The sequence below is a fragment of the Terrapene carolina genome, unplaced genomic scaffold (genome assembly GCF_002925995.2).
Source record: "Terrapene carolina triunguis isolate 2854851 unplaced genomic scaffold, T_m_triunguis-2.0 Scaffold95, whole genome shotgun sequence".
NCBI classification, from domain to species: Eukaryota; Metazoa; Chordata; order Testudines; family Emydidae; genus Terrapene; species Terrapene triunguis.
The window spans coordinates 15,511,866-15,537,957 of NW_020664446.1; the positions used below are offsets into that span (position 1 = coordinate 15,511,866).

Consider the following 26,092-nt stretch of genomic DNA (forward strand, 5'->3'; position numbering starts at 1 on the left):
AAGTGTATCATATTAATCTGTTTTCAGGGCACAGGATAATTAGCATCATTTGGCTTTTTCAGTGGATAACACATAAAAAGGCCATCTTTTTTCTAACATTTATTTACCATCTGTTTAAAAAAAATAAACAAGCTATACACAGTAAAAATGATTTCACCTGAATTTTCAGATAGGAATTTTTGTAGAATTCTGGTACATTTGAAATTCAGAAAAAAATTCTTCATATAGTATTTTTCTAGGTGTGCCAAGGACAACTAAGGCATTTTCCCATTTTCATAGGCATAATGTCTTAAATGTAATGTTAATCCATGTGGGAAAAATACAGATACATACACAAACTATAAATTATGTATTTGTAAATTTAATGCATATATAAAGTAAATAATATGAGGACTACATACCACTTGCTTCCTTTCCCCATGCCAATGGCTCTTCCAAAAAAGGTACATGTATTTAAAATACAGTTTGAATTTTATGATGTTCTGTTTCAGAAACCTGTTTACCCACTGGTTTACAGTCTTGGCAGTTGTCTTTAACTCCGTCATCATAACTAATTACAGCTAACTCTAGGATTACCATATTGCAAACTCTCATCTTTATGAAAGTACAATGTTCTGCTGGGGGGGAAGAAAAAAAAATATATCCAACATCCCAAGGGCTACCAAAAAATGCCCTATTCCATGTTAGACTACAAACCTTAGGTCTTAGAATTGGTGCCGTAAACCTTCAAAGTACTATTCTTTGGCAAGTTGTTTTAGCCTGAAGTTCTTAAATAGTAAATCACCATTATGTTAATACCAAACCTTTGGCCTGAAACATATTAATCTTGTTTAACAACAACTGAGGTTTACATTCCCAATTCATTTCAGGCATTTTGATGACTAAACATATATGCAAAAGCTTCAAGGAAAAAAGTTATTGCTAGTCTTGAATGTGTCCTTACTTTTCACTGTGAATGATTTTGAGAAAACATTATTAACAATTCTTGTTACTTACAACATAAGCATTCAAAGAATAATTCTTTTATAAAACATCTGGCACTGAATAAAATTTGCATTTGATATTCGAGTGTAAGTTGATCAACTCCACAACATAACAGATTTTAGATATTTTCAAGATTCATATTTCTACATTTTGTCCCATTGACAAGATAGGACTTTTAAAACTTGAACACATGTGAAGTAAGTGGGGAAGGATAAACTGGAAGGGTTTTCAAGATGGTGGTTCCAGGACATGGAGCATACTAGATCCACCCAATGAATCTAAGCATTGCGCTTCATGAACTCTCAGACTAAAATTTTCTGTTGCGATTCATCTAGCCACATAAATAAATAATACAAAGATAAGATACTTTTAGTAGTATAGAGAACAGCTTAATTTAAAATTATTTTCATACTTAATACAACTAAATAAAAGGAGCATTGGGTAAGGTCACAAAAGTCAACATTCTTGTATTCTTCAGGCATTTCATGGTATACCTTCAACTCAATCAACTGATATCTTGTATCCAAATGGTTCAAAGAGCAGCCTCAAAACAATACTGTGATAAGATCTGTACTACTTAGTAGATGTATAATTGATAAGATATTGATTTTTTTTTTAAAACGAAGAACCTGTCCCTTTACCCACACCCATGGATCACTGACATGAATATTTTATCATTATTAAACCCATGACCACCTAACAGAACCTTACTGCACTGAATATTTGGGTCCAGATTTATGGGAATCTTGACCAGACTCCACAATTCTTCAGACCTGAGATGTGTTATACAGAATTTTCTCCATTTGGAGAACATGAGTGGAATGTTAAGTTTCTGTGTGCATTAAAAATAATAAAATATCTATTCTCACTACAATTTTAACAGGAATTTGAAACAAGATATTGAAATCTAACAGCATTACAGGAAATAAGTAAACAAACAGGTTTTGCTTAGTTTTTTTAAACTACTATCAATCTTGCTTAGTTGTTCAAGATTTAGTTATGCAAGCATAAAAGAGGCAGCACGTACTGTATTAAACCCCCAATAATTATATTTTAAACAGCTTTGCTTTCAGATGAGATCAAGACAGAACTACATGTATCCCATGTTGCTTTTTGTTTCCCATCTTTTCTTCGCTTCAAATCTGAAATGAAGCACAAAACCATGTTAGGTACCATTACAGTGATATTTGGGAGTTTTCAAGAGAAAACATTTAACTTCAATGAAAAAAAATCAGAATTTGGTTTTTAGTACCCTATTAATTACAAAAAGGCAATATAAACATTAGACTAACTTATCAGTTGTGGTAACAACTACACCTCTACCCCGATATAACGCGACCCGATATAACATGAATTCTGACATAACGTGGTAAAGCAGTGCTCTGGGGGGGCGGGGCTGCACACTCCGGCGGACCAAAGCAAGTTCGATATAACGCGGTTTCACCTATAACGCGGTAAGATTTTTTGGCTCCCGAGGACAGCGTTATATTGAGGTAGAGGTGTATATATTTAGTCTGATTCACTATTCAGGAAAAACAATCAGGTCAAACTAAACAAACAAGGATCAGCACAAGTCTATTTGAAGTAAGGAAACATTAACTGAGATTCTATTGAATCCATTTAGTGCCAACAAAACCACAAATACTGAATATTGTACTCAAATGACGCACCCCCAGGCAAGCTTCTTTTTCTTTCGAGCTTCTTGGGAAGCCTCCGTATCTTGCTTGGCTTTTACAAAGTTGCGACAAGCAACAGCTTTAGCAATTTTCACGCCGAGCTAAGAAGGGGTGAGAAGGAACAGAAAGAAAAGTCAACAGAAGCAAATGGTTTACATCAAACATGAGGCCTATCAATGAGTTATTTAGTTTTAGAGACTTTCCCATGGGCTAACATGAGTTACGATATCTTTTGAAAAATCAGATGGACAGATGTACTCATAGGACTGAACAGGACCAGATTTTCTATGGGAGAGACAGATGATCCATTTTACCCTGCGTGCTTCGGTCCAAAAAGACAACTAGAACTGAAGGAGCAATGATTCTTATCTGTTCCCACCTCCACACCCTCATCAGCCAGAAAGATGGCAGTGTTAAGAATGGTGGGCAAGAACAGTAGGGGCCTCAAAGCTCTGAAAAATCCCACCCATCCAACAGATGGTATACTTGTAAATTCAAAAAATTAATATTTCCTCACATACAGTACCTTTCACATATGGAATTTAAAGCACTTGAGAACTGGTGAAGGCTGGATTTTAGGCTAATCTCAATAACACAAAACAAGTGCAAAAGGAAAGAGCTTATGTATTGGGCATTACTAGAGCATCAGCTACCCTCCTTAGTCTAGTTTTTTGTCTAATACATCATGTTAAAGAATGAAAATTATTCATATAATCACATGAACTAAAATGACAAGAAAGTTTTAGATATGTAAAGTTTGTAGCCAACCAACCTAGACAGTTTTTTTAAGTAATAAAAACTTGGCATTTTAGCCACTGCTTTGAGTGTTTCAGTATTCAGTGTATATTTCAAACTAAGGGCCAAATTCAGTAGTGATGGAAGTGCCAGAGACATGTTAGATACATAAGTTGATCAGGAAAGAATAACTGACAACATTGTAATATGCACAGGTTTGGTATCCTGCTAGAAATGTGTCTAATTTCCAGTGACTCAATGGGAATTATTTCCACTAATCCTAGGGATGAATTTGGCTCAAGTGGTGTTTAGGATGGTGCAGGTGAAAGAGAAAGAAAGGAGCTGCTTTATTTTACAACTCGAGTTGGCCAGAGAATGACCACTGCATTTCATGATAATTTGAGGTTTCAAAATTTGTTTTTTTTACTAACTGGAAGAAAATCTTTTGAACATTTTGCAAAATGGAACTGTGTTGAATCATTGGCTTTTGGATTAAGAAAATTAGGTATTTGGTTCACGTCTCTCCCTCTCTTGCCTACTGTGGACCTCAGAAGCCTTATGGTTTAACTCGATAAACAGTACTTTTTGATGAAAAATGTTTTGAAAATGTTCTGACCAACTCTACTTTCATCTTGTTAGTTGCTTTCGTGACATACTCTGAGTCAGTAAAGACAACAGAAAATTCCTTTCAGTGAAACATATTGTGTTGTGCAGATCACAATTTTCAGAATGCATAGTATGATGGAAATCAACCTTGGAAAAAGTTAGAATGTGTAATTTGATCTTCAACAGATTTATCAGAACTAACAATGTATTCCCATAACACCACAAGCTGATCTTCTCAGATAAATAGTGTCAGGCCTTACCAATATCAAGTAGAAGACCTCCAGGGAAAACCCACCATGCTGCAGGAAATAGTAGTGATATGTTTCAGTAATCCCCTTTTTAGAACATTACTGAACCAGTGCCCCAGCATGGCTCTAACTCTTGCCCATGTGTGGAGATTAAAAACTTCCATAGCACTTTTTGCAGGAATGGAGGTACTGAGGATATTACCAGCATCTTGGCCAAAATGTTAATTTAGAAAATTATATTGTATCTGCCTACAGATACAATTGTTTAAGTGTTCTTCACTTCCATCCGAAACTATCTCGAGCTACTACACACTGTTAAATGGTTGCCATGTTCTACTGAGAAGTTGACTGAAATAATGTATTTAGAGATCATTTGCAATAGGTTAAGATGATCTTCATATTATCAGACTCTAGATTATCATTATTTAGGTAATAAACATGCATGTTATTCAAATAAGCTTTTGACAGGATGTAAGTTGGATGCCATTTTATTTATGTATTTACAAACTTTTTCACCCAAGGGGAATTGAATTGATGCCATGGTAAATGTCAGAGAAAAGACAAGATGGAATAATGCCAGACAACAATTCTGAAATTGCCAATTTCAAAGATTTCCTTTACTGAACATTACTAACTAGTTCTCTGCTCATTTTAATTGAATTTTGTGATATCTGTGCATGATGTTAAATAATGCCAGCAAAAATATAATGTCATGGAAGAATTTCTTCTCAAAATTACTCCTATTCTTCCTGACAAACAGAAAATTCATTTGGCGAAGACTGCTAGAACACGTTAGAACAAGTTGCTGCTTCTTGCAGCAATAACTCACTCAAGGCGCTATCCAAAGCCTGAAGTCAATGAGCATCTTTCCAATTGAAGACTGCCTTACACAACCCAGACTGCAAACAAAGGCATCCAAAAAAGATACCAGGGTGCAAGGCCCAGGTAACAGAACAGGGGTCTCAGACTACTGAAAACATGACTGGAAATTGCATTTGTCATGGCAACACATATAGAGCTCAGTCTGTTGTCTGTATGCAGGTAGGGCTGCAATTTACTTCTGTGAAAATTGTACTTCTTAAGGCCATGGATCAAACCCCCAGAATGCAGTATTTTTAAATGTAGTCTGAAAAGGAAGGTTGACTGTAGCATACTGATCTTGTTTCACCAGTGAAATACTGGTACCTGTATGTTATAAAGACTGCATACAAAACACTAACAGCTAGGCAGCTGGTGAGTTGAACCTACTGCCTATTACTCAAGATGTTTCTTTTATTTTTATCTTGTTTCCCACTCTCGCACCCACCCCGCTTTTCTGTTTCACTCACCCACCGGTTGTGTCTTCTCCTTAACCTAAATGGTGAGCTCTTTGAGGCAGGGGCAGCCTGGTTATTTGTTTGTACAGCACCTAGCACAATAGGGGTTCTTGATAATTGATTGAGGCCCTAAGAGTTTCTATCATACAAATAATAAATAGCTAAAAAGTGAGCATTGAGTATTACACTCATTCCTTAAAAAGTCTAAAGCTAAACATTTCTCTAATCTAGCTTTTGTACCTTTTAAGGGTCACAGATATGTCCTGCTGGAGTCCTCTGATGCACCAAATCAATCATGTGATCAGCCAATATTTTACATCATTAGCCATAGAATGATGTTTTGATTAACAAAAATTAACATAATCCAGGAATTCAATAGACTGACATCTGAACTATAAAATCTGAAGTTAGTCACAAAGCATATCACACGAAGACTAACTAAAATATAACATTGTTACTGACACGCAGCCATTTAATATTTAAGTGTATTTACAAGCATTAAAATTTTTGCTGTAAAAAATTAAATATCTTAAAATCCCAGCAACATTTATAAATAATCCAGATTTAATGAACTAACAAATTCCTGAAGTTACAGTAGAAACTTAAAGGAATAGGGGTAGATTTTAATGCACTAAATGAGTATTTATGTGACAAAGCACAATCATTTTATTAACTTAATAAACAGAGCAATCAGAGGACTAAGTAGACAATGAATTCACAGCAGAAGAACTGTGCCTTTAAATATGTCATTTTTGGATTGAATTTTACGTTCTAGTACAATGAATTAACTAAGAGTTATTCCTTAACAAGTATACACTTAAAATATATTCTAGCGGGCCTATTTAACATCAATATACACACAATCTTACATAACTGATGTCTATAAATGTATTTAAAAAAATCTTATAGTCTGTTTCTGTGAAGGCAGAATGAATACTTCCATCTTTGAAAGTATGGAAATAAAATGGGATAATAAGATCCTCTGTAGTATATGTGGAAAGAGGGGAAATAAATGTTCTGCAGTATTAATGCTATCACTTTAGGGCAACATAAAGCCTAGTCTGCAAAACATAAAAACAAATATGTTGTGTTTAAACATACACAAACATTTTATTCAAACTAAGCATCTTCTATACCCATCCACACCCAGACGTACATCTTCACTTCCCCTCCCAGAAGAAATCCTTAAAAGCTTGGTCAATGGATTTTATATTTAAAAAAAAAAAAAAAAAGCACAAACATTTCGGGTCATCAGATAACTCAACAAAATACAATGTTGTAAGAAGTAAGAAAACATGAATAAAAATATATACAACAATTTCTTGTGTAGCCAAAGTATCAGCATTTTCCATATAGAACATCCAATATTTTGCTGCATTTTAATTAAGGTGTCTAAACATTATCACAAAGAACTGCAAATTGGTCAGAGCACGCAGTAAGGAAAATTAAGCTCTAAAGGCTTTTTATCACCATATTTCAGGAACCAAGGGTGTAAAATGTTCTAATTTGGGATATATTAAAAGCCATAAAAGGTCTTTCAAAAAGATTAATGGTACTTTGCTTGGATTTAAGATAAGGGCTTTAGCTGGTTGGAAAAGCAGGGCCCTGGCTAGACCCTTGAGGCATTCATCTTTACAGCCACTTGGAAGATTTGTAAAAGCGTCTGCATAACCTCAAGCAAACGCACTGCGACATTTTTTAAAAATTCCTTTCAATTTTACAGGTTTAAAGTGTGTAAATCATGTTGGGTAGTAAAGCAGATATAATGGCTCATCCTTGTAACATAGTATAGATTTTTTTAAGACAAACTTTTTAATCAACTCAGTTTCCATGAGGCAAAAATCTTTCCATATTAAAGTTCACCGATAATCATTTCAAATATCTTACTCTATCAGCTTAATGTAGCATAAATGCAAACTTCTTATCCATCATTTTTCATAAAATTTTACTTATCTGAAATTGTTACCTTGTGACAAATTTCTAAAGCTTTCCCTCTTTTTGAATAGTTTCAAGGCACTTATTTAAAAATACCAATTATCATACCTTAACTTTGTATGGAATAACAGGTTTCTATGAAAAATATTTATGCCATTCTCTTTTGTTCTTTAATTAAATGAAAACAGATGTTTTCTGAAGTAAAGCGGAACCATTACTGGAGTACTTAAAGTGTTAAGGTCTTTAATTTTTATATCAGTTTGGTCTACAATTCCTGATTGTCTTTACTCAAGCTCAACATTAATGTCAAGCAAGTTACCTAGGAGACGAAAGAGATCAAAGAGACAAAAAACCCTCAAATGTCTGATTAATCAAGCCTGCAAACAGCTTATTTCTTTTAGCCTGCATGCAAGTATGAAAATGAGATTCTGGGAGCCGTACATTGTGCAGATTTGTTCATTCTTATCAGAACAAAGCCAGCGGCAGCTTATTTCATGGATCATTGGCACTGTCATCAGTGCTACACAGAACGGGTGACAGCTCCTCATTTTGAGGCTTGAACAAAATTAGCAAAAAGTCGGCACAAATTAGCCTCTCATCTTTTTAGTAATATGACATTATTCATTTACTTTTTATCCAATTTTTAATTTTTTCCTTGTCAGCTATCCCTTTCTAGTGTTTCTTGCACAGCATCATAAAACACTTTTAAAACAAGCAAAGAAATGGCTGAAGTTGAAATCGTATGTAAAGTTCAGGCGGCAAGACAGAAAACATTTTTATTGAGTTGCAACAGACATTTACTGTAACTTACAGAAAACTTTCCAGAAAATCTTGAGATATTTAATTTGGAATATTATTCAGCAGAGACCTTTCATTAAATGAGAAGTCATGTTTAAAATACAAACTCTCTATGATACGAGTAATGAGATAGCAGATTCAAGAACTGCTCCAGAAATGTCATATTTAGGTGTGATCTACAAAATGCTAAACCCACAGAGGCTTTTACAAAACATCTTTATTCAAACAGGTCCTGAAGCATCCTATGGTCATACCAGAGAAGCCAAACAGCCTTTTAATACAGTATTACAGTTTCTCATCAAATATGAATCTAGTTATTTCAGGCTTTGCCTTTAGCAATGATTTTCTCCTTTTATGTTATGGAATGTTATCCATTGCTGACGTATATAAAATATATAAAGCAAACAAGAATATTGAGTGGATTTTGCAGTGAAAATTGTCTGCTTTCAAGGATGTGCTCAACTTTCACTGTAAAATAGTTTGTAATACCTTTGTTGTTTTTTTATGCTGGATATTAAAACATCAAATTATATTTAGATGACACTAATGTAGCAAGGACAGAAAAATGTTCTAATATTTAAGCTCTCTTCTAGATTTAAACATTTATATGGAAGTAACTTCTTCCATTCATGAGAAAACAGCATTAAAAATTAACTATAAGCTGTTAGATGCTTTACACAGTCCCCTTATAAGAAAGGCAGTTTAAAAAAAAAGAACTGTAGTACTGTTTTCAGCAATTTCTTTATCTCTGTTCTTCTAAGTAAGAAAGCTTATTAACAAGCTTTGAACTTAAAATCACATTTACAATAATGTGCCATCAACAGTTTTATAAGCTAATTAGAAAAAAAAGATTAATTAATGACTGGCTGCTAATAAAATGGCAATCATGAAGAAAGAAACCAAGGGTGCTAAGCTTCAACTACCACCAATTAAGAGCTAATTACAAACAAATTATATATGTGTTTTGCTGTGGGCTTTAATTTACTAAAATGGTTTTAATTAAAAGAGAAAACATGCTGATTAATTGAACTGCAGAAAAAATCTACACTATAAACTCGGCTTTGTCTGTCTCTTTAATTAGACTTGTAACATCTGAAATCTTTTTTTAAGGTTTGTTAAGAAAAGATATACATAATTAGAGGAGCATAAGAACGTAATTCTAGGTGATAACCCTGTCATATAGCAAAGGTTAAAAGAAAACAATCTTAATGAAGAAAGATATTTGGAAGCACCTCTACTAAATGTTAGGGGGGAAAAAACCCATCACCAAGACAAAATAAAATCTACTCTTCTTTTTTCAGGTCTTTTAATATAAATGAAGCCTAAGTTAACTGTTGTGCAATTATAATCTTTAAATTTGTTGCAGCCACTTTGGGTACCTACACATATTATAGTAAATTTTGAATGGGGTAGATAAATGCAGAAATACAACTCCATTCACAGTAGTGGTAGTAGAGTAGCCATTTCCCCATGCAATTAATTTACCCTGTGTATATCTAACAGAGGGACGTTTGTATGACTTGGCAACCACAAGCTATATACTATTTCTTTAACAATAGGATCAAATTTTAAAATACAGAGATAGTTTTAGGAACCTAGCTCATGTGCTCCCCAATCTAAATGATCAAGCTAGAATTTGCTTCCAAATGAGGACAATTTCATCAACAATTATTAGTAAGTGGTCAAAAAATGATATGTCACAATCAGAATCGATAGAAAGCTCAACAGAATAGCTCTGTTGGGAGATGAGAATGGTATCCCAATGACTGGTTAATTAATTTGATTATAATGCATATATTTCATTTAAGCTTTATTACAATAATGCAGAGTTTACTTGTAAATTATAGCTTTTGACACTTCTCACCAAAATGCCAGAAGCCTCTAAGCTAAACACATAGGAATAGTGCTGTCAAAACAGGTTATTTGAAGACTGACAACTGCTTCAGTAATTTAGTACTCTAAATTACATAATATTTTTAAGGTTTCTTTTGACAGGTAAATCTAATGTGGTCAAGATAATTTTATTGTGTTCAAGTTACTGCCCTCAGGCTAATGCACTCTTAGACAATGTGGCACCTATGCAGCAATAATAGCTACACAATAATCACAAGTGAAATGAAAAGTTTGAATTTTAGCCAGAATAATTCTCAGGACTATTAGAGCCATACAGAAATCTGCGTTCTGTTTCCAGAGACAGAACAAAACATTTGAGCATGACAACATTAAAGAAAAATATGGTTCACTCGAAGAATAATGTAAAGTATTTTCAGGGTGAAGTATTGAAAAGATCTCTTTTCAGGTCATGCAAAATCTATTTTAGAACAAGTTTACAAAGAATTAAATAGCCACAGCCTTACATATATATTCATATCTCAACATATGCAAGCATGTAAAGGAAATGTGAACATCTTTAACAGATTACGTTGGTTACACTGATGTGATATTACTAAGTAATTTGAGTCATAACTCTTACATAGGTTGTACATTTACTGTTATGCAGAGTCAATATAGTGTTCTAAGTTCTCAATATTGACTTACTTAAAGGAGTGCCTGAAAAGTCCAACAAGTACAGTAAGTGAACCATTCACATTGCAATTTAAGGTAACAGCCTATGTTAGAATGAAGTCTACTTCATTAAAAAATGTCTATTGATAAGAAGGATTCTCAGTCATATTAGGTATGTGTTCAAAGCTTGCTACCGAAGCAAGCGTGGTTAGCATATTCTATATACCACCACAAAACAATGTTTTATGAAATCCAGGGAATCTCTATACAAACATTGCAAAGCTGACCATGCTAACTTCGTTCTTTCAACAATATCCATTCTAAAAAAGATTCAAGGTTCCTTGGATAACTCCTATATAAATATTCAATACTTTTCTTGATATCTCTCAGGTTAAACAAGTTATCATTAAACATACGATGTTGCAACCATGGCCTTAGGTACTCATTTTTACATTCAAGCAGCAGAGCTTTAAAACATGGAGCACTTTGCTAATGATTACAGTCTTAGATTAGGATATGATAAAGATAGCACTTGGATTACAATAAAATACACTTTAACTGTGAATATTTATATTGTGCAAATTGTAAGAAAATTAAAACTATCCATTCTTAACATAATAATTAAAGTAAGTTTCTTGGAAGATGCATGCTTTGCAGAAATGTTTTCCAGTGCGGTATAGAGTGTTTAAAAACCCTAGATAAATTGTGTGTGCTTTTTTAGATTTAGAAGTATATAACCCACACAGATGAGGCTGAGCCTCTGCAGTAGTATATTCTATGAAGTATATTCTCTCAGAATGAAATTCATTCAATAGTGGAGAACCTGCCCAAGAATCACTGAACCACTAGAGCTCCATGGTGGGCAAAAGAATCAGAAAGAGGACTAGTAGAATCCATGGGCCCTGCATTCAGCATTTACAGATATCCACTAGCCCTCAGACTCTCAAAGGACGTTCAAAAGAACTGCCATCACTATTCCAGCCTATAAAGTGGAATAATGACCACAAAATGAGTGTGTTCATTACGCCAAACCATACAGAGTTTCTACGGTTTCTTAGTAGAAATCTTTGTGAAGGGATTGGGGTGAATTTCACCAGCCACATACTTACTACATTTCTGTTAATAATTAATTTCATGTAGCTGCATCAAGGGAGGTTATACATGTAGTCCACAATCTTACAATCAGATCCATGCATAGTCACTTGTGAGTGAACATCAGTGGGTCTGTCTGTGAGGAGATGCATTGAAGTCTATGGGTTTCTGTGCATGGGTCTACTTGTGCACAGCAACTTCAGAATTGGAGTTAATGTGTTCACTTCCATACTTCCTCCCCCCACACTTTTAAAAAAATATTTGATCAATAAGAATTAGACATACAATTTTACTTTCTCTTGCTTATTTTCCTAGCACACACACTAGCATATCCAATTCCAAGCTCAGAAACACCTTACCTTAACATGATTAACTCTACAATTGCCACAATACACATGCTAATTTTGATCTAGAAAATTTTTGTCATGCACACTGTAGAACTAAAAAAAGTTTACTAAAAGAAAATAATTTTTGATATTGTAAACGATTCTACATTTTAGCACTGAAAATTAGAATTTATAAGGTCCAAGCTGTCTTGGAAAAGATCTGAATCTGTTTTGACTTAAGGATAGTAACAGAGACACCCTGGAGAATTTTGCCCCATGATGAAAGCAATCAGATTTTATATGTTCCACATTCATTCAATTGCTAGCCCACAACAATCCAGCAACCAGGCTTAAGAGCACAAAGAAAATTGTGTGCACAGTGCTATGAAAAATATCTCTTGAAACAGCAATCCATTCCTTGACAGGTGTATTTTCATCAAAGAAATATAGACAATATCCAGCTTCCAAACTTACTCCTTATCCTACAACATGATAATGTGTGCCCCCAAATATCCTGCAACAAGTGTTACATGGAGAGAAAAAGAAAAGAAAAACCCTTGCTACAGTATCATTTGACTTTCAGGGATGTGAATTTCAGTGATCCACCCAACCAGTCTCCAGATTATGCACATTCTGTAAGTCATCACTCAGATTCTAAGGGAATCAGATTTCACAAAAATCATCCCTCACTGTGTCATAATGATAGCACATCGACAGCATGATTTTGGCATTCCCTAGCTTTTTTATGGCATGTTTTCATTGCCTATTCCCAGTCATCTCTTTATTTTTGGCTTCGTTTTTCTAAATGCTGATGCTGCCCTATCAGTTTCACAGGCTTATAAATGTTATACATCAAAAATTAGTTTCACTTATTAAAGCAGGAAACAGCTTTAAGAACTCTGGGATCTGTGCCTCAAAGCAAAGGCTTTATCAGCAGGTTCCAGTCACTGCTTCTTGAGAAAGAAAATGGTGCTGATTAAAAAAAAAAAAAAATCTATACACCTGATTTCCAAAAGAACACCCACCCACTTAACACACATTCCACAGGGCTGCAAGGGGGCTGTACCCCAAATAGAATCAGCTTATTTTTGATATCCTCAAACAACACTGCTCAGGAATAATAATTAAGAGAAATAAAATGTAAAATAATGCAGTTTGTATATAAGAAACAGCAACTCAACTCATTTTTTACCACCTTCATGGGTGCCATACTGTACACAGTCAAGATCTTTCTCTGTGTTTGGCTCAAACCATTTCCTGATGCTTACAACATTTGGAGGTGAAAAGAAAAGTAACATTAATAGCTTAAATTGTGTAGACTGAAAAAATTGGGTATTTTTTTAGAATTAATTCACTTTCTACAAAAAAAGGTAGCATTTCACAAAAACAAGGATTTTTTTTTTTTTTTTTAAAGTTCAGAATGGGACGGGAGAAGATCACATGGATGTTTGCATCAATATTTAAAAATGTGAAAGCAATTTTGTTTTATTAGTCTGTACCTGGTCTATGAGATAATAGTGTTCTGACTCAGCTGCTCCCATAACTGCACCCTTTCTTTGGCTCTTTATGCAATCAGTTACTACTTGAATAATTTCACCAGAAGAAAAGATAGCACTTCCCCCCGGCTCCCACAATTATGGAGACCCACCTTAACCCATGCAGATTCTTTTTGTAAGTCACAAAAGAAGAACCAATCTTGCAATGAGTTTTGCATAGGCAAATCCCTGCACCTGTGTAAAGTCCCACAGAAGATACTGGGAGACTGCCCACATGAAATGCATTGCAAAATCAGGGCCACGATCATTTGCGTTTTCCTTCTCTCACAACGTATTATTTATTCAGACTAACCACCTTAACCAAAATGGAATGAAGGTTGTGAACACTAACATTGTTTCAAACGTATTCTTGTTTTTAGAACCTGCTAATACTATAAAGTCAACAATTTGGAGCTAAGGTTCCACAAATAATATGTAATGATAGCACTCAATATGCTAGGTGTTGTACAATCCCATGTCTACCCAATTCAGATAACGATCATCTTCTTTCTTGTGATTTCCCAATTTGGGGTCAGCGACTTTTCTAGCCTTCTTCCAAAACTCAACATTGTATGCCAGGCTTTCATACAGATTGGTCTCTCTGAGGTCCACTGATATTTGGCTCATGTATTGAATCTTTGGTCTCCCCCTGGGTCATCTTCCATCCACAATTACTGCAAGAGCCATCCTACTGATAGAACTCTCAAGTTGCCGCTGGATAGGCCCATACCAACATAGCCTAGCCTAGCCTCCCTCAACTTGGGTTCAATTAGAGCAACTTGCATTAGGTCCCTTACAACATCATTTCATTTCCTATCATGGAGTGTCCTACCATTTGACCACATCATCTTCATTTCTGTGGTGGAGAGCATACTGATTTACCTTGTCGTGGTTGGCCAAATCTCTATTCCATACATTAAGATGGGTCCAATTCCAGTTTTATACATTCATCTTTTCGTCACACAGAACTGGGGTCGGCGCTCACCATCTGCACCAAGCAGCTTTAGTATGATGCCGGGCATCACTCAGTAGGGCACCATCATCAACAACCACTGATCCTAGGTATTTAAATTTTTTCATTCTTCTAAGCTCTCTGCCTTTATGAAGAGTCCTCCTCCTTCAGCTACCATAGCCTTGGTCTTACTAACATTCACTCTAAATCCACCCTGCTCAAAACTACATTGCCACTGTTCAAAACTGGCTTGCAGGGCCTCACAATCTTCCACACATATCACTAAGTCATCAGTGAACAGCATGTTCCAAGGTGACTCCCTTCATTTATTCTCTTATCACATCCATGACAACCAGAAACAAAAATGGGTTCAACTGACGCTGATCCTGATGCTAGCCAACATTTACTGGAAATTCTCTACTGCAACCCCATTTAGTTTTGACTCAGCAGTCACTCCATATTCTGGCCTCACATAGCTCCAAACTTCTTCCAATCATCATTCCTACGTTCCAACTTGCACATCTCAAGATTACACACTCATTTCTTTAACTTTAGTGGCCCTTGCCCAGTTACAACAGTGATCCAATTCAGATAATAGTATATCATAAATGGTACAAAAACTTGTAACTTTTCATATTAATGTGCATTTGTAGTCAAAACATTTGAACAGAAATCTCAGCATGTTTTATTGATTGTTGTACTCTAACCAATTTAGAGTAGATGAGGAAATGGTGCATTTCAGGTCTCTTCTTGGAAGGAGATATATTAGGAATGTTTTTATACTGTACTTGAAAGGATAGGTGAGATGTTGGCATATTTCATTCTGAGCAGGTGGGTGATCTCAAAAAGGGAGACACATGGCTGATAGTATAATTACAAACTTAAGAATGTCTGCTATGTGAAGTGACGGTTTTCCAGTCACTAGTGGAAATGTAGATAGCATATGGTAGTTACTTACTAGTGCCCTCAGTGGCTGAGTAAGGCAGTTTCCAGTAAATGTGTAGAGGACAGATGCTGAGGCAGAGTCAGAATTTAACTAAGTTATTTATGGGACCTTAAGTACAAATTTCCTAGCCTCCAAAACTCTGGGTAACTAGAATGGTATACTGTACTGTGTTAAATTTAACTGATAAGCAACTGCAGCTTTAATTCTATTTTTAAAAAAGTTTGGCTGGAAATTTTCTTATGTTAAAAACATTTATGTGAAAATCTGAAGTAAATTGTAGTGTTTTCCTTCTTCATTTTTAAACTTTCAAAAACCCTTTGAATTCTAGTGGCTTTGCCAACAGACTTGAAACTTCCAACCCGTGTGTGTGAATGGGAAGATTCACAGGAGGTAGGAGATATGTTCTAGCAGGAAAATGGAAAACCTTGTAGGAATAAATAAGAGGAAACACAAACCATTTCTTCTCTTTATTCAAAGCCACATTTGACTGTTCTCCCTTCCCTGGCTTCTGAGCTGTTCTCCAATATTTTCTTTCTTCATATTTTTCCCACCCTCCCTCTGCCTTCATGGAAGCTGGAGGCCAGCTGCCTATGCTGGACTCTAGTGATGCACTGCTGATGCCATACACACACATTTATTTGTGTGGTTTCTCATTCTAAATCCCAGTTCACAGAGGCATCTAACAGGTTAACTACCAAGGTTGAAAAGTTCTGTCAGCATTTTACAAACCCTTTGAAAGATCAAAGTTAATAAGTTAATTCTACAAACAGTCACCCACCTGCTATACAATTACTCAGACACACTAGCTACCACTGCAAACAATGTAATAAAAGATGTGAAGTTTCTGGACCAACCTAATTTTGAGAGATGTTCTTAAAAACGAAAATAATTACAATTATTCCAAAACAAAACAAAAAAACTCTTTTTATTACATAGCTATATCTCTGAGCTCTCTCATCCAGTTTGCTAGAGGATAAATTTTGTTAAGGTGGGAAAGAGAGGCAAAGTCTGAGATATGGAATATTAGTAAGAAAGCTACTTTCCATCTGAAATTTCTTGAGAAACTGATGTGGAAGAAGGTTGAAATTTTAGGATTATTACAGAAAACTATTTATAGTCAGAACTATGGAGTTACTAATGTGGCTCCACAATAACTTGTTTGTCTGAGACCAATCCTTTTAGGGGTTGTGTGTTCAGGTCTTCTTGTGATGGATATTACTCGAGCCATTGAAAATACAGATATCATTGTCCAAACAGTCCTAAAGTTACATCTGTGGTTATAATAGGTCGTGGCTGAAAGAAGCCTATGTAAGCAGCAGCAAAAGGAAAAGATGCCAGGAACAATCTTTAACAGTATTTGGTTAAATTATAATGACTTATGACTAGATACACAAAGTTAAAAGAGTTCTAAGAGGTAGTATTTAACTAGGTCAACTTACCTCACGAGTGGCTAATCTATTACTCAGTTCCTCAGCTCTCTCAATATCCCCTTCAGTCACAGACTTGTCTATGCTGACTTCAAGACCAGACTGGAAAAAAAAAATGGCAAACATCTTCAGGCCAAAATGAAGGGGAAATAGGATTTATAGAGAGAACTCTTCACATACATTTTAAACATCTGTTTAACAGAATTATATTTATTTCACACGTCTGTAATTTCCATGTAAAACAAATCACATTTGTCTAAGCGTTGTAATGGATAGTATCATTAAGTAGTCCCTGAAAGGCTGACTGAGCACAAATCATTGTATTAGCTCCACCTTATGTGTAGGGTAAATACTGTAGTTAAAAATATATATATATGGACTAGTTTATACCTGTCACAAGAAAATTTCATCTCAAGATATGGCTTATCTATTCCATCCCTGAAGCTTTCCTAAATAAAATGTGAAGTGTATGTGTCAGGTAACATGAAGAATGGCAATTACCACTGTATCTTTGCAGTTCTTAGATCTTATCTTTATCTCAAAACTGAATTCTGGCACCATGCCACTTTGCTGTACTACTAAGTCCAAGTCTTCAAATAATCACGGTATGAAAGGGAAAAAAATGTTTTACATTTTTTAAATTTCTGAATACAAGAAAAAACTGTCCTAATAACAGAGGCAAATTCTAACTTGTCTAAAGTTAATGTTTGCAAATTAAGGATGACCAATGACAGTTTAAAATATATATATATATATAAAATACATCTGTGCTCTTTAAAAAATTGTAGGTTTGTATTTGTTGAAGATTCCAATTGTAATATTTCTGAAGGAATATAGGAGTGGAACTGAGGTTGTGCCAGAGTGGGAATTTTCTGTAATATTTTGTATGACTTATTGTGTGTGCCTCAGTTTCCCCTATATGCTGTATGGCAGGAGAAGGTGGCTTATTCTATGCAGAGACCCAGAGATACAGGTGTAACTGACACACAGCTGTCTAGGGCAATGGCCGCTGGTGTATGGGGAGTCCAACTGCCAGACAATGGCCATTCCAATTGCCTGGACATTTGGTATCTAGCAACTAAGAACCATGGATGGCCCACCCCTCTGCAGGAAACCAGCCATGTTTGCCCAGGGAACAAGAAAAAAGGACTGAGGAGTGGCCAAGTGGGGGGTTGTTAAGAGTTGGCTGCTGGAAGCTTGAGACTCTCTTAAACAGGGACAAAAGAGGGGTCACAGGGCTCTGGGCTGACCATGATGGACCATGCTGTAACTTTCCATTCTCTGTGCTGACCAAGGACTTTCTATGCTGTGTTCCAAACATCTAATAAACCTTACTGGTTTTGCAACGCTGGCTGAAAGTCACTGCAGATGCCAAAGGTGAGGATGCATTGCTCCTTTTAGGTGTACAAGTTTCTCTCAGGTTTCTAGCTCAGGCGGACTCACTGAAGGGAGCTCACCGCATGAAGCAGGGGTGCTGAAGGCTCTGAGGTTCAGTCTAAGGAGGCAGTAAAGCCAAATGACTTACCCTAGTGAAGAAGTGAGTCCGTTAGGGGACGGGGGGAACCCGGCCCCCTGAAAGGGGTCCTCCCAGGGACTGTTCCAGAGCATCAGACCTGTGGATCCGTGACAGATGTCCACAAGGAGATTGTTTAAAAATTCCACCAAAAAAATCTTTTTCCAAATCAAGAAGGAGACTTCCATTTCTTGATTGGATTTAAATATTGTTAAAGTACAATAATATGTCATAGCTGGTCAACTAACCTACTTTGTTTTAAAGATGTAATGGTAAATGAAAATATAACATCTGTTACTACTGAGAAATACTGTTAAGAGGATTTTTCCTTTCATTTTCATACATTGAAGATGTAAGTCAGAGAAGAACAAAAATTTAATAAAATAATTCAAAGTTGTGGTGGCAGTCAATTCCATTTGATGCCTTATGAAATTAATAGATATAATTAACAGTTTGCCAGCACTAACAAAAACAATTCATCTAATCATCTCAGCTGGAGAGCTTCCACATTTTGCTGGCCGAGGCCCCTCCATTATCCAGGTCTAACCTGAGGAATTCAGTGCAAGACTGTGGTTTCAGTTAAGGAGAATTATGAGCAGATGTTTGCCTAGAATTAGGACTCAGAAAACAGTGATCAAAGTCACTTTACTTGGGATATGTAACCTAGAAAATGTAATGTGGTTTTATAAAAATTACTTAAACCTTGGCTAGAAACATCACTGACCAAATAATGCCATAAAGCAGTGGTTCTCAACCAGGGGTACATGTACACCTGCAGGTACACAGAGGTCTTCCAGGGGGTACACGTCATCTAGATATTTACCTAGTTTTGCAACAGGCTACATAAAAATACAGAAGTGTCACGGCACACTATTACTGAAAAACTGCTTGCTTTATATGGTAAAAATGAAAATTATAAAATAAATCAACTGGAATATAAATATTGTACTTTTTCAGTGTATAGTATATACATAAGTATAAAGTAATTGTCTGTATGAAATTTTAGTTTGTACTGATTTTGTTAGTGCTTTGTATGTCTGATTTTGTAGGCAAGGAGTTTTTAAGTGAGGTGAAAGAGGGGTACGCAAGACAAATCAGTCTCCTGAACGGGGTACAGCCGTCTGGAAAGATTGAGAGCCACTGCCATAAAGAACACAATTTACAAAGATAGATGGGTTTTGAAAATGAGACATTACTGATGACAATCAATAATAATTAGTGCCAGAAATTGCTAAGAGAATTATTGGCCGTGTTAATACATTTTAATAACATAAATGTTTTAATAATCCAAAAGACTACTTCTGATGAAGTATCACTTTTAGATAACTAACGCCTGTACCTCAAGACAATTCCATTGTTTTCAATTAAAAGTATCAGCTGAAGTATTTTAAAATTAAAAGAAATTCACCCTAGCCAAATCAGATGTGAACTTATCTCTATGTATATCACAGAGAAAAAAAAAAAAAAAAAAAAAAGAGAGAAATAGAAGGAGATACCGAGGGATATTGTATCAACAGAAAGTGTAGCAATTCTTCAATATAAGTAATATCTATAAATTGCGTGTGCTGTCTAACTAGATGATCATATTACAAGTGTTACATAGAATTCTCTCTCTAATAGAAGTCTATGATTATTTACTCACCTTCAACCAACTTTTTTGCTTATTCTTATTTCAGTTATAGCTGGATTTTAGTTTTGTCATAATATATCATTGTCATCATACTTCTAAGAAACTATGAATAGCAATCACCTTTTGGGCAGCCCTGTTGCTCACAAGAGATTCAAACCTATCATTAATTCCAAAGTATTGTGAGAGTTCCTTCCATTGACCTTCATTTGAAGACTGCTGACTGAAAAACAGACAAACACAACTTGGTACCAAGCACAGAGTAAATTAAACTGATTATTCAGTTAAAATATGAATAGCAGTTAACATTATCAGCTATGTATTTTTAAACTCTCCATTGTTTGTAATAACCTTTTAAAAGCCAGAAGAAAAAAAAAGAATCTTTTGTTCCCCCATTTGGTAAAAGTTACCCCCTACTCAACTTTCTAATGGCAACAAAATTAACAGCTCCTTTTGTTTACTTCACAATATCTGTATTTGAATCATGTAAGGCCCCAACCCTGCAGTTAACTTCGCATGTAACTACACATACAAGTAGTGCAATTGAGGGCAAGTCGTCATAACTATGGGTTAAGTAATAATAAATTAAGTCCCTCCTCTCCTATTTTAATTTCTACCTGTAGTGAGCCGGTGTGGTGCCCCTCCGTCCGGGAGGGGGCCGAACTTCCCCTAACCCCAACGTGGGCGGAGCCACCGGGTCCGGCGCCCGCCCCGTCGAGGTCACGGCCCCGCCCCGGAAGCATAAAAGCCCGCCGGCAGAGCTCAGTGGAGCCCAGGCTGGCAGAGAGAGCAGACGTCCCGGGCTGAGCTCCCGCTTGGGAGCCGGCCGCGAGCCACCTGCCACCCCACCGCGCCGGTCAAGCCTACCTCTCGCCAGGTACCCCGAGGAGGACTGGCCAAGGCTGCCCCGGACCAGCTATCCTGAGGAGGACTGGCCAAGCCTGCCCCGGGCCTGATACCCCGAGGAGGACTGGCCAAGCCTACCCCGGGCCCGCTACCCCGAGAAGGAGGAACCAAGCCTGCCCCGGGCCACCTACCCTGGTGGAGAGTTGCCGGACTGGGCCCCAAGCCCCGCACCAGAGGAACCGATGCTGCTGGACTGGCCCGAACCCGGTGTCGCCAACGAGGTAGGCCCCGAGGGGGAACACGGAAGTAGCCCGGGGGTAGCCAACCCCGGTCAGGCTGCAGAGACCTGTGAGCCGATGTCAGTGTGTTTCGGTCAGGATACCCCACTGACCAGCAGCGGCAGTAACCGCTGCTAGGGCCCCGGGCTGGAACGCAGTGGAGTGGGTGGGCCTGCGTTCCCCCCTGCCACCCCGCTCGCGGGTGGCAGGCTTCCCCCTCACCCAACGCTCAGGTGTAGGAGCCTGGGCTTACCTTAACTGCTTGTTTGCTCAGCCCCTGTATCCTAGGGCCTGAGCTGTGACTGTTTGTGCCCCGCCCTGCTCCAGGGCCTGGGCCTCAGGACTAATTGTCTGGTGGCTCAGCCCCTGCCTGAGGGCCTGAGTCCAGAACTAATTGATTATTGCTCAACCCCTGCCTGAGGGCCTGAATCCAGAACTAATTGATTATTGCTCAACCCCTGCCTGAGGGCCTGAGCTCCCTGAACTGTGGGTCGCCCAGCCCCTACATAAAGGGGCCTGAGCTTTGACTATCTGTGCTATAGTGAGCCGGTGTGGCGCCCCTCCGTCCGGGAGGGTAGAGCCCCGGCGCAACTCTTCTACACTACCCAAGTCAATTTTTGTTAAATCAAGAAATTTCCCCATCAAATAATTTTAAGGGTCAAATTCGGCCATTGACTGCCCAAGACTCTGACTGACTTGGAAACTGCTTACAGATATCCAAAGATAGTATGTGGCCCTAAGGTTAGTCAAGTTTTGTACTCATTCTTACTCGCAATGTCCCTTTACAAACACTTCAGATAATTATATTGACTTTATACCTTTCAATCACTTCTTTTATGCTCTTTTTCAGTTTTTCTGAAAAGAAAAAATGAAGAAATCAAATGCATTTTAAAGACATTCACAAATGTCTGGTACAAATCATTAAAAGAGACTAGTTCAAGTTGAATGTGTAGGTTATTACTAAGTAATCCTTAAGGCCTGAGGTACCAAGAGATCCCCCCTCACAGAGTTCCAAGAAGTTAATGGAACCCCATTTAGGCAGACCCCATTAGCAGGACTGGTGCCATAGTGCCTACTTTCTAAAATGTTTTTAAAGCAACAGGATTATGCTCAGTAGTAAGGGTTTTCATAATAAGAACTTTATACAGTATCTGTTAATAGAGAATTGTATTTAGAAAGCTAAAGCAAGAGTGAGTCATTGGATTACTGAAATTTTAGCTAACTGGTAATCCTGATAAATCAACATTAATTGAAGAATGTTTACAAGTTGAATTTCCTTGCAAGTGGCACAAATATTAAGGGAAAGTGGGGGGGTCAGCTTTTGTGGCCTGCATCATGCGGGGGGTCAGACTAGATGACCATATTGGTCCCTTCTGACCTTAAAGTCTATGAGTCTATATAAATCTATACCGTTTCCATAATAGTCACACAACAAAAGTCTCTAGTTCACAGGCACAGAACGCTGGCATCAATGGTGCCCTCCAGCCTGGTCTTTCACTTTAATTCTTGAAAAAATTCCAACTCACTTTAGTAAATCAAAATGCATTTGGTATTAATTCTATAGTTAAATGAAATACCTTTTCTGTAACGTTTTCTCTTTTTCCCCCCGTTTCCCTGATTTGTTTGGACTTTCATTTCCAAGTTTTTCTTCTGCAGCTCCTGAAATTTCTACAAGAGGAAAAAGCAAACTCAGAATTTTTTTAAGTCAAAAAGTGTACTGAAAACATTACCCAAAATTCTAATTCTTACTATACAAAGGTTTTTATATAGTGCATATTCAATTCTGCTGGTACTAAGTTACAAAGGTTACACACAACAGACTCCGATCTTCATACCACTTAATATTATCTGACTTTCTGCCCCCACCCCTTCTTTTAGTCCCCATGATTCTTCAGAATTGCATCCCAATCTTCATTATAAGGTACACAACTAACTTGAAACACATTAAAGGTGCAACAGTGAGCATGTTCATAAAGTCCTCTGAGGTCAGTTTAGATAATGGGTGAATGTCCAAGGAAGACTGGAAGCAGACCTCTTACATAACTGGCTATCTAGGCTATGGAGAGAGATGAGCGACTAGTTTTTTGCAATCCTTATTCAGAATTAGAGGCCTACTGTGAAATATCAGTGTGAACTGGTCAGCTCATAAGTATGAATTCTCCAATCTTTTCTTTCCCCATATGAAACATGTTCAGATCAAAGAAAATGGTTAAGGTTTTGTAACCCAACTTCATACTGAATGGCACAATTTTTTGTTGAGTACATCTTAAATATTCAGGAGATTGGATAATATGCGGAATTACAAATCTTTAACAATACAGAAGCCAGTTGAAAAGAAGTTCAGGTGCTCAGACCCTGAAGTGAACAGAAAACTTTGTAAGAAGCAGTGGTTGTGCTATATTATTTTTCTCCCCTGGGCTTTAATTTACCAGTCTGTAAAGAAAGCAAAAGTAAAATTTACATTAAAAAAATTCCTCTTAGCAGCTTGTTAGGTTAAAATTGGTTCCAATGGGTCATGGCAATCTACATTTTATTCAAATTGCTTTATTTTATCCTACACATTGTATGCCCCTTCACTTAAATAAAAATTAGCCACACAACACTGAACATGATATACTTTTGCACTGGTCATTTGAAGACAACTAATAATACCCACATTCCACATTTTTAAAGAAACTCCAGAAGGGCATTCTTGACATTCATTTTCTCCATCTGCCACTGCTATAGGAATGGATTTACTTTCAATGATACTCTCAGGTCTATTTGTCTGAAAATCAGAAACCTGAACTCCTTTGACATCCTCATCTCCTTTATCTTCCGTGGAGCAAGATATAGGGCCATCCGCTGGGTCTCCATCATCAGAACTCAAGTCAACATCACTTTCATTCACACCAGGAGGCAACAGCCCACTCCACATCTTTCAGTCTAAAAACTAGAGCAAAACAGCAAAAAAAAATCTTTGTGAAGACATACACTTCATATGAATTTACCCAGATTCTATTTTCTCTGTGGATGCAGAGAATTAGAAATAATGAAATACGGCATTACAAATATTTTAAATGCTCTTGACAAGAGGAAAAAGCAAAAAATAATCTTTCTTCCATTAGATGTTTTAAGTGGTTTAGACAAGCTTATTAGAATTAATGCAGAATGTCTTAACACTTGTAGAGAGGACAGTTTACACAATGGTCCTTTTGCTCTCCTATAATTTTAAAACTGAGTTTTTAATATAAAGGATAGAAAAATTGTAACTCGAGATTTTTTTTTTAAATGCAGTAAGTCATACTGCCTGAATCTAGAGAACACAATTATCAAAGGGTTGTGAAAGTGCATGAATGAGTATTTAAAAAAACACTTGGGAGACACACATTAAGGGCTAGATGCTATTGAAGTGTGTACAGTCAGATTTGTGTGTACCCTGGAACTGTAAGTCAAGTGTCTCTAAAAGTGCTTGTTTGGTTTTGCACACACACTTTTGAAAATTTGGTCCTGTGTTTCACTGAATTATGCAACACAAAAACGTAAATCATGAGTGGTACAAGACCAGATTCTATTTTGCTGCACCACTGTAAATCTTGACTATAATAGAGTTATTTTAGATTTACACTAGTATAACTTAGAGCAAAATCTGCATCAGACAATTTCAAATTTGTCTTAAAACTAATTAAGTGACTTCCTCCCAATGGAGAGACTTGGTCTGGGGGGAAAAAAAAAAGGAAAGAGGAAAAAAAAACTGCCTGACCATGACAGATGGGAGAAAGAAAGAAGTCACCTGCTATTTGATCAGAAATGGACAATTCTGACAAATGGCCACAAAGGATCAATACCCAAAGGCAGCAAGTGCACAGGCGATCCTAGGCAGATGTTACCTACTTCTAAGATACCTATGGGTGTGGTTGATTTATTTGCCTTTTAACACAATTTGGCAACATTTGTGCAGCTTATGTCAGCATTGAATCGGACTGAAAAATATAACATTGTGCTGTTTTCTTTTGAATCCAACGATGGTGTGACTTTTTTAAAAAGCCAAACCCCAACTTAAGTAGATATTTATAGGTACAAGTTAACATGATTCCCCTATAGTGTCTCTCAATGAAGAGTATGACAAGCTTATTATTCTCATGCTCATTTCCTCCTGCAACTGCTACCTGGGACAGCACCACCCAGCCCGCACTCTCAAAAGTTGTTTGGATTTGATTTACAGTCCAAATCAGGCTTACTTTGGAAGAGGTAAGTAGGAAAAGAGGGAGAGAGGCCTCCTTTTTTTTGGATTCTTTTAAGGCAGGTTCCCCTCCAGAAGCAAGAGGGCTCATGCTAGGTGGGGTTTTAGGAGAAGTTTACAGGTACAACCAGAACCTCTTGACATTTACCACGTGTCACAGTGTCCTAGCACTTTGATATGCAACCATGAACCTCACATCCAGGACCAACATGAAGTCCAGGACCAACATGAAGTCCAAGCCCTGCCCTGCCCTCCCCACCTACCTAACCTGCTCTGCCCACCCAAAGACAAAACCAGCTCCACCCTTCTCCTGTCCCTTCCCCCTCCACGGCCCACTACCCCACCCCTCCCCCAAAGTGCCCTTCCCTCCTCCCCCCACCTCTTAAAACCTCCACCCTCCCGGAATGCAAAAACACCCCCTGCCCCTCCCCCAACTACCAACCCAGCCCTCTCTGACGGCTACCACTGCCCCGCTCCTCACCCAGCAACCCCCACCCACTGCCCCCCCAGCACCCCTCCACTACC

At 37.2% G+C, this 26,092-nt stretch overlaps 1 protein-coding gene across 3 annotated transcripts in view; it reads right to left on the reverse strand.

Annotated features, from left to right (window-relative positions):
• Nucleotides 1-341: 341 nt before the first annotated feature.
• The window catches only part of FAM204A (family with sequence similarity 204 member A), a 26,332-nt gene continuing 581 nt past the window's right edge, over nt 342-26,092 (reverse strand). For 2 of the 3 annotated variants that reach the window (XM_026651077.1, XM_026651080.1), the window contains exons 2-8: nt 24,002-24,277; nt 22,923-23,013; nt 22,164-22,200; nt 20,345-20,444; nt 17,094-17,183; nt 2,655-2,761; nt 342-2,126 (exon numbers count right to left, since the gene is read on the reverse strand). In XM_026651077.1, coding sequence (XP_026506862.1) covers nt 2,075-2,126; nt 2,655-2,761; nt 17,094-17,183; nt 20,345-20,444; nt 22,164-22,200; nt 22,923-23,013; nt 24,002-24,262 — 738 coding nt within the window. In that variant the 5' untranslated portion in view covers nt 24,263-24,277 and the 3' untranslated portion in view covers nt 342-2,074. Of the gene's footprint in view, nt 2,127-2,654; nt 2,762-17,093; nt 17,184-20,344; nt 20,445-22,163; nt 22,201-22,922; nt 23,014-24,001; nt 24,278-25,565; nt 25,615-26,092 lie in introns of those variants that run through there. The other variant, XM_026651079.1, reaches the window with a different exon arrangement.